This window comes from Schistocerca piceifrons, chromosome X, assembly GCF_021461385.2.
Source record: "Schistocerca piceifrons isolate TAMUIC-IGC-003096 chromosome X, iqSchPice1.1, whole genome shotgun sequence".
Taxonomy (NCBI): domain Eukaryota; kingdom Metazoa; phylum Arthropoda; class Insecta; order Orthoptera; family Acrididae; genus Schistocerca; species Schistocerca piceifrons.
Genome location: NC_060149.1, coordinates 809,374,339 through 809,389,996, shown reverse-complemented (window position 1 = coordinate 809,389,996; position 15,658 = coordinate 809,374,339). Strand labels below are relative to the sequence as shown.

Below are 15,658 nucleotides of genomic sequence, written 5' to 3'. Positions count from 1 at the left end.
TACCAATGTTTACAATCCATCAATGTGTAACACAGATGTAGGCAGTACGCAATAAGTAACATGTGGGGGGAGTCAGCGGTGGTATAATTGCATTATGCATGTGCAGAGTAAGCAAAACTGACAGTGGTCTGTGTCACGAGTTGCAAACCCGAGGCAAGGTGAGCATCAGCAGAAATATCCAAAAATAGGTCTTGGATGGAGTACAATGTGAGCGCCTCACACACTCCCCAAAAATTTCTTCTGCAGGTCAAACTGAACCAATGATGGGCCGAATCCGGCCTGCAGGCAACTGGTTGCCCACCTATCCTATACATCATCACCACTATTGTCAGTTCTCGAACAACCAATCACATAAAATTCAAGAAAGGAAAAGCATTGCAGCATATGCAGTAACCAGTATCACAAGCATAAATTTCAGATCACTCCAACTTCTTCAATAGATACCAGGATTTTAACTCCCAAGAGTAAGAATTTCTCGTAAGGATGATAGTATTTCAAGCAAAATATTAAAAGCATGTACTTCAGTTACAGCTGATGTTTACATCCATATTTTTAATGCATCACTTTCACAAGGTATCTTTCGAGACCAGCCAGAGCCCAACAATATTAGAACACTTTTTAAGAAAGGTAATAGGACAGACGTTAATAACTAATGACTAATTTCACAATGAACTTCATTTTCTCAAGTTGCTGCAAAAGGTAATGTATTGAAGAATGGTCATGCCTATCTACAAATATACTGTCAGTCAAAATTTGAATGCCAGATGAGTCTCTCCACTAAATATGGCATCTACCATTTCACTGACCACATACTGAAATATCTGACTGGCGAGTCAATACCTACCAGGACGTTCTTGTGATGTATGTATGACATTTGATTTTGTAAATCACAACATTGTTTTGGATAAACTTAAAAAGTTCAGTTTTCAAGGTACAATGCTTTAAGTGGTTGAATTTATACTGCACTGACAGGAAGAAAATGGCCATGTTAGATAGCTCATGAAGTTTTAATGATGAATCTCCCCCTGAGTGTGGACAAATTATTACAGGCATTCCATAGAGTTCAATTCTGGGAAAACTCCTGTTCATGATATGTATAAGTGATCTTCCACCTTACAGTAATAAAGCAGAAATGGTGTTCTTTGATGATAATGCAACAATCACAATCAAGTCCTTCAGAGGTGTGACAACAGACTGATCAATAAAAGAAATGCTAAAAAATATTGATTCTTGGAATATTACTTAGAAAACACACACTGCACTGAAATCTGTACAAGGCAAGATATATCACCAGCAACAATAATAGAGCACTGGGAGATGGGAAACATGTAAAATCAATTGTTCAAAATTCCTAGGTGCACATATAGACCAAAACTTGAATAGAAAATCACATATTACAGATTTCTTAAAATGCTTGAATTCAGCAACATTTTCTCTACATGTAATTGCTGATTTTTTTAATGAAAGCATTAAAAAACCAGCTTACTTTGCACACTGTCATTCATTGATGTGACTGGAAATAGATTTTTGAGGCAATTCTACACACAGACACTAAGTATTCATCATACAGAAATATTCTGTAAGGATATCTGGTGGTCATCCTCAAAACTTCATGAAGGCAATTGTTTAAAAATTTAGGCATCCTAACAACCTCTCTTATGAAGTTTGTTGTGAGGCATCAGGCACAATTTAAAAATAGTAGTATTGTTTGTAAGTCTAACACTTGGAACAAAAATTGCCTCCACTATTCACAACTTAACTTACTCAGCTGTAAAAATATTTGAAAACATCACCTACAAATTAAGGGTGCAGGCACATAATAAAAGTTTTAAAACAACTGAAATAATTTCTGTTTGACAACTCCTCCTACTCAATTGATTAATTTATATAAAGTTAGTATCTGTATGTCGTTGGGTTCTACTTCCCTAATTTTGTTCTAGACTAACACAGCAATATATTCAGTAATATTACTTCTACCAGATTTGATCAAGTCCATGTAATTTTTTTTTTTTTTTTTTTTTTTTTAAATAAAAAGTCTTGATCATTTAAAATGAAGCAGATTTTAGCCACCAAATATTAAAATGAAGAGGTAACTGATACATTATTAATGAAATGAGCATAAAGTCTCTGGTATCTATCTTGGAATAACTAAAAACCTGTAACTTTGACTACTTCCAGAATTCACTGAACATACACTCACTCTAACAGAAACAACTACTGAAATTCACCAAAACAGGTAACACAGGTAAGCAAGTTCCCAAAATGTCTCCTTAATACCTTGGTATGACAAGCTGTAAGATGTAAACAAACTCTACTCAACACATATCTGTCAGATTTAAAGCTCTCATGCTTTCTTTAGCACTGCTCATGCTCATGCTTATGCTCGCTTTACCAATAATACCACAACAATGATAAGGAAACAGATCAGCCACTCGCATTAGTATGGGGTTTATATTGTTTTCTAGATCTTTCCTCCATGTTGGGATTCAGGTGACGCCATCAAATCCATTAAAAAACTCTAGGACACTTGTGGATCTCCACTGCTTTCTTGATAAATGAATCCCAGTAACACAAGGTGTGTGCCAGGATTTCAGTGTTGTCAAATAATAATTTGTGTGTGTTGGTAACACCATGCTTTGCAATGAATGGTGTCTCACAACGTCTTAGTTATACATTTTGGAGTGTTTCTTGCACTGTTCATTAATAATGTGATTACACTGTTGTAATAATTCACACCAAACTCACATGGTATATTGTAAACCACATGCCTCAAAGACCTAGGACATCTTATTAGGTACAATCCATATTTTTAGAAACTGGATTAAAGATGGGTTATTTTTAAGTATAGTTTTCACTTCACCTCTCAGTTCGGTGAGATGACTTTACTTTCCAGACTTAGGACTTTGTCAATCTCAGTTTATAAGATACACATCAAATTAATTTGGTAAAGATTTCAATATTATATTTTTGACTAATTTACAGCAAAAATAACATTAATAAACTTCCAATCTGATAAAGATGTCACACTTTCCAACTAGAGCGTGGGGAAATAGTCGCAGGATCATACGTATTGTTTTCAATAGCTTGTCTTCAAATTGAGAAGCACATAGTGATCAAATTTAGTAATGGCCTGTCAGATAATGATGCACAAAAATCAACATTCAAATTGATTTTATTTTATTTACATGTCAAGTTCCATAGGACCAAATTGAGGAGGAAATCTCCAGGGTCATGGAACATGTCAGTACATGAAATTACAACATAAAAGTAATAATAGGTAAAAATAAAATGTATATGAACCCAAAAAAAGTCAATCCATAAATTTAAGTAAATGCAATCTACAATACAACAAGAACTTACCCCAAAATATACCCCCATATGATAAAAGAGAATGAAAATAAGCAAAGTAGACTAATTTTTGTGTCGAATGATCACTCACTTCAGATATTGTTCCAATAGTAAAAATGGCAGCATTAAGTCTTTGAACAAGATCCTAAATGTGGGCTTCCCACGACAGTTTACTATCTATCTGAGCACCTAGAAATTTTAACTGTTCAGTTTCACTAAATATGCCCACTCTGTGAAATTAAAATGTCAGGTTTTGTTGAATTGTGTGTTAGAAACTGTAGAAACTGAGTCTTACTGTGATTTGGAGTTAGTTTATTTTCTACAAGCCATGAACTTAGGTCATGAACTGCACTATTTGAAACCAAGCCAATGTTGGACACAACATCCTTTACTACCAAGCTAGCGTCATCAGCAAACAGAAATATTTTAGAGTTACCCATAATACTAGACGGCATATCATTTATATAAATAAGGAACAGGAGTGGCCCGGAGTGGCCCCAACACTGAAACAGACTCACGTTCCACAACAGCAAATCACAGATTTAGAGATATGGGTCCTATTGCAACATAGGCATTTAAATCTAATACTGCAGAGCATATCTGGCAAGAGCTCTACAGAAATACAGGATAAAACAATTCATTGCATCAACACAGTAAGTAGACCTCTAAACAAAATTAAAACTATAATGCAAGTAGTGAAAGAAGTTTGACAGTAGTAGGTGGCTGCTCATCATATTTCATCTCATCACGGTTCGTGTTTTGAGAGAGCCTTCTTTTCTGCAGCTACCCAACAAAAGCATGAACATTTAATCAGTTATTAAAATAGTGGAAAGATTCATCTGTAAATAAAAAGTATCAATTAGGCTGGAAATGACCTGTACAAATTCTGTTAGAGGTACTCTGTCTCAAAGACATGCTGAACAGGGGACTCAATCACTTTCCAGATAGGTTAAAACATGAATTAGGTAAAAAATCACTTTATAACTTATGGAGACAATGTAGACAATATCAAGCCAATTTTCTTTCTATCAGTAATTTTTTTTTTTTTTTGGTTCTCCGGAGAAGAAAATGTTTATGAAAAAAGGAACATATGGCCAAGGACGGCAATCCATCTCGTGGTGGAGTCGTGCTGCTTATTCGTGATGACATTCGTAGTCAAACCCTCTCACTCAACATCCGGCTGCAAGCTGTTGCAGTCCGCATTCTCCTTCCTCGCTTCACCTTTTCTCTTTGTACTGCCTAAATCCCTGTCATTCGGTTTCAGCAGGGCAGACTTCCTCTAGCTCGTTGGGAAATTCCCAAATCTTTTTGCTGCTCAGTGACTTTGATGCGCATCACCCCCTTTGCAGCTCTTTGTGAACCTGTCCGTAAAGTGCCCTCTCGGCTGACCTTCTCGATCAACTCAGCCTCTTCTGCCTTAACACTGGAGCACCAACGTTCCTTTCAGACTCGACACACTCTTATTCCCATTTGGACCTCTCATTCTGCACTGCCCAGCTTGCCCGTCGTCTCGAGTGGTGTGTTCTCTTTTACACATACTTGAGCAACCATTTCCCCACATCCTATCTGTTTGCCGACTCCTCCCTCATCTACTTACTAAATTAATTGGCAGCTTTCAAAGGCAGACTGGAGGCTTTATTCCTCCCTGGTGACCTTTGACAAACGACATTTCCCCAGTTGTGATGACCTTACAAACGTTATCCTTACCGCTGCAGAATGTTCCATTCCTCACATTTCCACTTTACCACATCATGTCACAGTCCTTGGTGGACTGACGCGTACCGTGACAATTCACGTGCAGAGACACACTCTCAGCGTTTTTAACACTGGAGAACTGCATTTGATGTAAACAGTCGCATGCGCAGTGTCATCACCCTCTTTGAGATGCCAAAGGAGCTAGCTGGATTTCATTTACTAATTCTTTCAACAGTTCCGCTCTGTCTTCCATTGTGTGGGCTAAATTCCAACGACTCTCTGGGCCCAAGGTCAATTCACCAATTTCTGGCCTGATCGGAGCAGATGATGTCATTGTGGAACCCCACTGCTATATCCACCACCTAGGGCCACTATTTTGCAAATATTTCAAGCTCCACCCATTACCGCCCTACCCTTTCTCCATTGGAAACAAATGGAGAAGGCTTGGGTAATACCCTTCTCCTCTTAGAATTTTAAATGCTACAATGCAGCCTTTCCTATGTGGGAGCTGATCACTCTCACTGTATCCCTATCTTTCACCCCACAGCTGGATGATGTTCACATTCAGATGTTGCAGCACCTTTTTCTTGCGGGCAAACATTTTCTGCTTAATACATACAACCACATCTGGGCAGATGGCATGCTCCCCAGACGCTGGTATGAAGCCTTCATCATACCCATTCCTCAGCCCAGTAAGGGCAAAGACCTACCTTCTAGCTACCACCCCATTTTCCTCACTAGCTATGTTTGCAAGGTTTAGAACATATGATTAATGCCCAGGTGGTATGGTGACTCAAGTCTCGCAAATTACTAACGACTGCACAGTGTGGATTTCAGGCGTGCCATTCTGAAGTTGACCATCTCACCACTTTGGCAACCCATGTCATGAACAGTTTTCTGCAACAATAACTGACTGTGGACGTGCTTTTTGATCTGGAGAAATCCTTCGACACCAGCTGGAGGACCGGTACCCTCTGTACTCTTTACATGTGGGGCTTTCCAGTCTGCCTGCCACGTTTCCTTCAGGAATTTTTAAAAGACAGACTTCTCAAAGTACGTGTGGAATGTGACTTGTAGGACACTTTTCTCCATGAAAATTGGATGCCTCAGGGGTCCATCCTGACATTCGTTGTCCTTGCTATTGCCATTGACCCTATTATGGCCTGTCTCCCGCTGGGTATTTCCGGGTCCCTTTTTGTTGACGATTTTGCCACCTATTGCAGTTCCCCATGGACTTGTCTCCTTGAGGGAAGTCTTCAGCATTGTCTCATTGTCTTTACTCATGCAGCATCAACAATGGCTTTCGCTTTTCCACTGACATAACCATTTTTATGAATTTCTGGCTGCACAATGGGTTTCTTCCACCTTCTTTATACCGGGTGATCAAAAAGTCAGTATAAATTTGAAAACTTAATAAACCATGAAATAATGTAGATAGAGGGGTAAAAATTGACACACATGCTTGGAATGACATGGGGTTTTACTAGAACCGAAGAAAAAAAAAAAAAACATTTTGCTAGACGCGTGAAAGATCTCTTGTGCGCGTCGTTTGGTGATGATCGTTTGCTCAGCTGCCACTTTCGTCATGCTTGGCCTCCCAGGTCCCCAGACCTCAGTCCATGCGATTATTGGCTTTGGGGTTACCCGAAGTCGCAAGTGTATCGTGATCGACCGACATCTCTAGGGATGCTGAAAGACCACATCCGACGCCAATGCCCCACCATAACTCCGGACATGCTTTGTAGTGCTGTTCACATTATTCCTCGACTACAGCTATTGTTGAGGAATGATGGTGGACATATTGAGCATTTCCTGTAAAGAACATCATCTATGATTTGTCTTACTTTGTTATGCTAATTATTGCTATTCTGATCAGATGAAGCGCCATCTGTCTGACATTTTTTGAACTTTTGTATTTTTTTGGTTCTAATAAAACCCCATGTCATTCCAAGTATGTGTGTTAATTTGTACCTCTCTATCTACATTATTCCGTGATTTATTCAGTTCTCAAATTTATACTGACTTTTTGATCACCCGGTCTTGGGCCTGTTGCTCTACCGTTTGTTGAAACTACGAAATTCCTGCGGCTCATGATTGATAGAAACTTTCTTGGTGCTCCCACATGTCTTACCTGGCTGCCTGCTGTACCCTGTCCGTCAGTGTTCTACGGGTCCTCAGTGGTACTTCATGGGGAGTGGTCTGGACCACCCTCCTCCGTTTGTACAGATCCCTTGGCCTTTTGAAAGTAGACTATGGATGCTCCGTTTATGCATCTGCACATCCATCCATCTTACACTGTCTAAATACAATCTACCACCATCGAATCCATGTGGCCACTGGCACCTTTTACACCAGCCCAGTTGAAAGTCTCTATGCAGAAGCTGCCTAACTACTGCGGTCATAACGACATGATGTTCTCCTCAGCTGATACACATGCCATTTGTCTGCCATACCTGGCCACTCATCTTATGTCGCCTCCTTCAACGACTTATTTGACCGCCAGTAGGTGTGTCCCTCTTCTCCGTTACCTCCTGGAGTTCGCTTTTGGTTACTGCTCCAGCAGCCTCACTTCACGCTATCTGCCACTTTCCCGATGGATGTGTACCCCTCGCCACCCTGACTTTCTGTGGTGGCCCATGTTCACCTTGAACTTGATTCGCTTCCTTAGGAAACTTCTCCAGATTCGATCTATCGGTGTAAGTTTCTCAACCTTTGCACGGAACTTAGTGATAGTACCTTTGTGTACACTGTTGGCTCTCTGAATGACCATGGTGTCTGGTATGCCTGATGATTGCCACCGACCATTTTCGATATCTGCTTCCAGAACACTGCTCAGTATTAACAGCAGAGCTCTTTGCTATGTATCAGGCCACACGGTACATCCAGCGACACAGGCTTTTCAATTTCGTCATCTGCTCGGATTCTCTCAGTGATTTTCAGAGCCTCTGTATGCTGTACACTGTCTATCCCTTAGTGCAACAGGTCAAAGAAAGCTTCCACTTGCTCTGTCTTGATGGATGGTCTGACCAGAAACAAAGCTGCTGACACTGTTGCTAAGTCTGCAGTCCTCCTACATCATCCAGCTAGTTCTTCCATTCCTTCCGATGATCTCCATGTTGTCTTTTATCAGAAGGTGGTGTCACTTTGACATTACAATTGGTCTTCCATTCATGGGAACAAACTCCAGGGAATGAAACATCTCCCAGAAGCTTGGCCGATCTCCTCTCTCAGCCCTTTCGGCGCAAGGAGATGATTTTAGCTAGGTTACGTACTGGGTACTGTCTTTTTAGCCATCGTCATTTGTCAAGTGGTGACCCACCATCACCTTGTGCTCACTGTCATCAACCTTTGACCATTAGCTGTTTCCTGACCAAATGTCTCTCTCTTACCCACTTACGTTCTACTGTATCGGTCGTTATAGCAAATGGCACATTGGATGTTGATTGTGTTTTACTTTTTATCCATCATAGCAATATAGCGAATGACATTTAATATTTAATTCATGGTCTTCATAGTCTCTATGACATATTTCGTGTACCTTTCTCCAAGAGTAAGTCCTTGTTTCACCTGCCTTTCCTTCCGTTGATTGGGCTTAACATGCAGTCACATTTAACTCCTTTTTCATCTTGGTGTTCAAAGGTTCTGACATGGGCGTGTATGACTTTAGCGTGTTGTTGAAGTTACAGTTTGTATGCAGGACAGGAGTGCCAACAGAAATTATTTCTTTTTTCTCTTTTTGCAAGTAGTTTGTAACAACTGTTCACAGCTTGTGACTGGTGGATTACTATTCTAAATAATCTGTTCTTAATTATGACTACAATAAAAACACCACCATTCTTATTTAATTAATGATGACATTATAACATCTAACAATGGAACTTGTTTGACTGTCTTTTAATTATGCCTATCTGCAATTCAACATTTCTGCTACATGGAGAGTAGCACTCTATCCCTTTCATAATACTGACATGGTTTTATGTATTTTAGGTATGCTAGATTCACAATTTCTGACTCATGATGATGACCTATTCAATCGGCAGTTTAAATTTCAGAATATAACATTCTTAAGAGTTGTTGGTTTGTTGACTGGATGATTAAAGGGACCAAACTACTAGGTCATCAGTCCCTTTTTCCTCAGACAGACAGGTCTACATGCCTGTCGATCAGATAGCCTACCACACAAAACCCAGGAGAGGAAAACCCCAAGGTCTATGAAGGTGAGATAATGGACAAGAAGAAGAAAGAAAGAAAGAAACAAAGACAGAGAGAGAGCACAAGAAAGGTGTTCCCTCTAGGGAGCAGCCAGAAGCCTCCGAAAGCACAGTGCAATGCAATGAGGGAACATACATCCCAGTCCCCCCCTCCCCCCCCCCTTACCAGGTGTAGCCCACTCAGAAATCACCTAGGAAAGACTAGCAACATGGACACGACGAGAGAAGTACAGAGAGACAAAAGACGAACAAGTCTAACAGACCATGGGGGGGGGGGGGGGGGGGGGGGGGGGGGAGTAAAAGAGCAGGTAAGGTGAGGACCAGGCTGCACCACAATGCCCAGATAGCCACAGCACAGACTTAGCAGAGGAGGCAAAGAGTGTTCTGCCAACCCATCAATGGGCCAATATGGGTAAGTGGACCTACCTTGAAGAGAGCAGTGAAAGCTCCCTTCAAGAATAAAACGTAAAACTAAGTCAGCCACTGAGGCATTGTCTCCTAACACCAGAGACAGCGAGTGAGGGAGATTAAGAGCCCATTGCATGGTGGCCAAGTTCGGACAGTCCTGCAAAATGTGGACTACCAGCAAATGGGAACCACAATGACAGAGAGGTGGGTCTTTGCGACAGAAGAGATGACCAAGAGTTAGCCAAGTATGGCCAATACGCAGCCAGCAAAAGGACGATCAAGTCTTTGAGAGAGGCCCACATGAAGGACCTCCACAGATTTGTAGTCTCCTTCATCACCCTACTTTGTTTGGCAAAGTCAGAGTGAGCCATTCCAGATTCCCTAACCTTCATGGCATAATACTGATCAGAGGTTCATTACTGGAATACCAACATCACAAATCAGTTTACAGGTAGCCAGTTTGGCCAGGCTACCAGCAAGTTCATTTCCCAGAATCCTGATGTGGCCTGGGGTCCAGACATACAGGGAACCCTGGATAGCAATTACCAAGGGACAGTGAAGGTAACATTGGTCAAGAGATGCAAACTGCACAAGGAGTTGCTGAAGATGAGAGAGGATCCACCGGTGCAGAAACTAATATGTTCAAGAGCACGAGAGATGGCTACCAACTCCGCAGTGAAAACATTACAACCATTTGGCAGGGAGCACAGTTCAGTGTCCCATGCAAGTATAAGCAAAGCCCACGTGACCAGCACCCATTAAGTCATCAGTACAGACTACTTCTGAACCCCAAGATATGACAAGAATGGCTAAAAATTGGTGGCAGACGGCCTCAGAAGGAACCAAGTCTTTCAGATCTGGTGATAGGTCAAGACAACGCTGTGGCCGAGGGATGCACCATGAATGTGTAGTGAATGGGCCTGGAGGAGAGGTGATAGAGGAAACAACTGCAGTTCAGAGAGGAGAGACAGGATGTGGATTGCGACTGTAATCCTTGATCTGGACTGCTGTTGCGGGGGATGGATTCCGGTGTTTCAACGGGATTGTATCAGGGCTTTGTAAAGCTGTGGAAAGGTAGTACGATCTGCATCCCAGCTGGTGTTACTCAGGCAGTGAAGACTATTAAGGTGCAGCTAACACTTTCGATCAATCTAGCTTAGATGGGGAATCCACGTCAACTTAGGATCTAAGACCAGTCCAAAAAACCAAAACGTTCCCACCACATTGAGTAGTTGGCTGTTGAGGTAAAGTTCTGGTTGAGGGTGAACACTACAATGTTGACAGAAGTGCATAACATGAGTTTCAACACTGTAAAGTGAAAGCCATGGGTGAGGTCCCATGACTGCGCCTTTCCTATGGCACCTCGCAGTCAATGTTCAGCGACATCCATACTAACAGAGCCCTGTGGTACCCCATTCTCACGTCGGATTGGGGGAGGAGGGGAGGGGGGTGGGGGTGGTACTGTGGGAAGCAGCAAGTTGAACCTGCAAAGTATGGTGGGATAAGAAGATGTGTACAGTAGCTAGGATGTGGTGCCTTAAGCCTTTTTCAGGTCGAAGAAGATGGCTATAAGGTGTTGATATTGGACAAAAGCTGTTTGGATGGCAGACTCCAGGCAATCCAGATTTTCAGTATAGAGTCACCTCGGCAAAAACTGCCCTGGGATGGAGGCAGAAGACCCCGAGACTCAAGAAGCCAACACAGCCGCCAGCTCACCATGCATTCAAACAACTTGTAGAGAACACTGGTGAGATTAACTGGGTAATAGCCATTCATCTCTAGAGGGTGCTTGCCCTGTTTCAGTACTGGGATGACGATGATTTGTCACTGTTGCAATGGGAAGTCGCCCTCACTCCAGGATGCAGTTAAAGATGGCAAGGATATGACACTGACAATCCACTGATAGGTGCTTGATCATCTGGTTGAGGATGTGGTCCGATCCTGGGGCAGTGGGCTAGGACACTGACAAATCCCCACTCACTGAATGGAGCATTATACGGATCCAGGTGGTGTGCAGTAAAAGATAACTGCTTTTGCTCTACCCACTTTTTTAGGACACAAAAAAGGGTTGACAGTTCTCAGACTCAGAGGCTCTAGCATAATACAGAGAAAAATGTGGCATCTGTGTTAGTGTAGATGGCACCATTCAACGTAACACCACCAGGTACACCTGCAGGTGTCTGGTATCTGTAGATACATCTGACCTTGGCTCAAACCTATGAAGGGAAGGTTCATGGTCTGATGGTTGAAGCGTACTGTTCCTAGCATTCTTGTTTCCATCGTTTTATTGGATGGCAGACCCAGGCATGGAGCCACTGAAAGGCAATAACGTGCTCCATCGATGGGTGCCACTTATGGTGCTGGAGAGCTCGCCTACGATCTCTAATGGCCTCTGCAATTTCTGATGACCATCCAGGTATTGTCTTCTGTCGGGGTGCACAGAAGGAACAGGGAATCGCCAAAATCAGCTGCTCAAATAATGGTTGTAGTTGTATTCTGGACTGCCTCATCAATATCTCCATGCAGTGGGGAGCCAAGGGCAACAAAAGAGGCAAAAGCATCCCAGTCAACACGGCTGAGAGTCCATCTGGGCAGGCGTCCATGGGAGTGACGCTTTCTTTCACATCACTTCGGTATAATGTCACCCTGACCTTTTCAGGTAATGAGTCACCATCAAAGGCCAACATGAAGGCACTGGTAGCGACACTGTTGTCCTTTGGTCCCCAATGTACATGACTAACAAAGTGTGCACCCTGGCACTCCAAGTTGGTGCGTAGCTCAGCATCAGATTGTAAGAGCAGGTCTCTGTGAAAATAATGCCCTGAACCATATTTAGACTATTATGGGGAGTGACAGTCACCGGTATGTCACCCACCTTGTTAAGAGCTAGTAGCACCCGTGATTGGGCAGAGGATACTGTTTTGATCAAAATTGACCCACTTTTCATTTTAGAAATGGCTGCCACTTCCCCAAGCTTGACTTCTATGTTCTCCACAAAGAAGAAGGGTTCTGTGGCCAAGAAGGAATCCCCATCAATCCTTGAGCAAACTAATTATTGGGGGGACAGGGGGGGGGGGGATATTTCTCTGCTTGCCGCTTAGCCCTATGGAAGGAAACATTTTATGGTCATATCTCTCTGCACTTAAATAGTACTTTCCTTCCACAGAGACTGCTGGGATCATACAGCTACCGGCGGAAGATAACTTCATCCGATTCATTTGCGGCTCATCCGCCATGGTGCCACCCACTTCGAATGGGGGCTCTTGCCATGTGCGCCACCCAGCCTCAGAAAATGGCTACGTGGCCAGTAATCCGTTGCTCGGAGTCCCCGTGTCCCAGTCACAATGGGCACATGCACATAAACCTTGGCATACATGGGAAGTTTTCAGCTCAGACACCAACAATACAATACCCACGTGGCCAGGGGGCTACCACTGTGCAGGTATTTGATGACCACCATGATAGGATGGCCACCATGCTGGAGCTTACACTGCATTGGGTGACCTTCCCTGCATGGTAAACATTTCTGGAGAATCTGAAAACTGATGGCAGGTCAAACCTAACAACGGAGACTATGTCTTTACTTAATGAAAAGTTGTGGAAAACAAAAAAAAGTGGAAACTCTAATCCCAGTCACAAACGAGATCTGAGCTGGGTCTGCATCAAGAAAACCATACAATGGAGAGGCAGAGGGAGAAAGGGACAGTGGAAGTATAAGCTTGCAGGACAGAAACGAAGTAATGCTGCAAAGCATGGGGCCCCATGGTAGCCAAGCAGGTAGGTACTGACACAAGAGTTGTGAGCCCTCAGGGGCTAAATGAGTAATATTGTCATTGAACCTTGGTGGTTCCTTCCCCACATCTCACTACATCCCATCACACAAACTCAACCAGCATGTTTCTGACAAGGCTTGTGAATTTCTCCCATTAATCAATATTCTCCTTCCCAGATGTAAATAGTTGCTCAGATAGTTTGTTGTCATTTTATTGACACATCATGCACAACTTTTCATTCAACACCACTGATCAATGATGCTGCTGTAGCTCTGTGTTTGTTGATTCATCCATTTATTTTCACTGAATTGAAAAGTTCACATTTTTTTATTGACAGCATAAATTGTATACTTACATCATATGTATTCTACTTAGTTGGCTGTCCAAGATAATTTTCAGATAAGATATTTAGTACAATTTCACTAGAACCGCCATCCCTGCCATCTGTGTCATGCATGGCTGGCTAACAGGAACCTCTCCTATGGCTAAAACACGATCAGGTAATTTATCAGAAATATTTTTCCACAAATCTTCCGTAGCATTCCATGCCATCTCAACTGATGTAGTGTGTCACCAATAGATAGTTTTAGTAAGAAATTTTGGCCCACCTTTAAGGCTTAACTTTACCCAAATTATCTATTGTTGACTGCATTTATCTCATTACACAAAAAGAGACTTGTCACATATATATTCCAGTCAGAATTTAAGATTTTGTTTCTAGTTTTACCCAATTTTCTGTTCCACTTGCTACACAAGCAATGCTGTTTAAGCAAGTCACAGTAATTCAGTGATCTTGCCTTGAATACTTGTCCAGTTACCTAATATTCAGTTTTAATTTTCACAGTTGACTTACATGGCTATTTGATCTCCTCAGTATGAAATACATGTGAAGTGATCATGGCTCTTTGGTGTTCAACATCTAAAGGTAAACAGGCTTACAAAGTAATTTATCTAAAAAAAAAAGGATGCAAACTATACTGCAAACTATACATATTGCGCTATTGAAGGAAATCCTTTCTGCGGGTACTGCATGCCTAACCAATTCAGGGAGGCACTTTAAAATTCTACATCCAATACAGATTAAGTCAAGAAATCTGCACCCAAGATCACCAAAAAATCAATGGAGCCTCTAGTTTAAATCTACCTGGCTCCAAACCAAGGATTCCAATCAATACTGGGCATGAAATAACAAATTGTGAACTGTGATTTCATTAGACAAGTGACAGTAACCCTGTTCACCACCAAAAGGAACTAAGATGATGACAAGCATTACTTACAACCAGCTGTAACCATTGCACTAAACAGATGGCTGCAGAGCTGCTTCTGTATCTCAGACGAGACCTTCCCACAGTAAACATATGGGATATCCAAAGGACTTCCTTTATGATCTGATTGTTATTTCCCTGAGGAGATCCATCATCTGCGTTAAATTGGAACACCTAATAATGAGCAATCTGACCGTAGTCTAGATCATGCAGGATCATTGACCTCAGGGTCAAAAGATAAAGCAACTGATGAGGGCTCATGTAACAACAGTCAACATGTCTTTCTCATATACGCTTCACTATAAAATAATATTTTACTGCTATTTATGCAGATTTCCTCAACAAACTGAACCACTGACATCTTAACATAAAAGTTTCATCTGTTAATAAGAAATTAATAATTTATTTGGAGAAATGTAACCCACAAAACACAGCACTGAAACATATCACTGTGGAATGTTTATCAGCTCTATTGATGAAAACATCAGCCTATGTGCACATGCTATGCAGTGTTTTGGGGCCAAAGCCCTCAGAGTAAAGTCTCAGGAGAAAACATGCATTCCTCCAATCTTATGTAGGCTAGTCAATAGTGGAAACAACAATTTCAATAATGAGCAGCGTATTCGCCCTAAAATATATGTTAACAATGTTGAACACCTCATTTAGTAGCTAAAGATCATGCAGATTGTTTCATAACTTATCACCAACACCAAGAATAACATACTGCATTACAGCACTCACCCTCTCTCATCTGGGGACTCAACACCATAGCCTTGAGCAAGCAAGGCTGCTATAGGTTCACTAATTACTTGCAGAACATCGAATCCTGCATCTTCAGCCGCATGTGCCAGTACCTGACGACTACACTTCGAAAAATTTAAGGGGACACACAGGACTGTGCGCAGATCTGTATCTGGAGGTACACATGTGGAAGCAAACCCTGAAACAAATAACAAAA

The 15,658-nt window shown here is 41.9% G+C and overlaps 1 protein-coding gene across 2 annotated transcripts in view; it reads right to left on the bottom strand.

Annotated features, from left to right (window-relative positions):
* LOC124721988 (heat shock 70 kDa protein 14-like) overlaps positions 1-15,658 on the bottom strand; it is a 200,139-nt gene that overhangs the window by 85,874 nt on the left and 98,607 nt on the right. For both annotated transcript variants that reach the window (XM_047247160.1, XM_047247161.1), the window contains exon 4: positions 15,442-15,640. In XM_047247160.1, the coding sequence (XP_047103116.1) occupies positions 15,442-15,640 (199 nt within the window). The remainder of the gene's footprint in view (positions 1-15,441; positions 15,641-15,658) is intronic.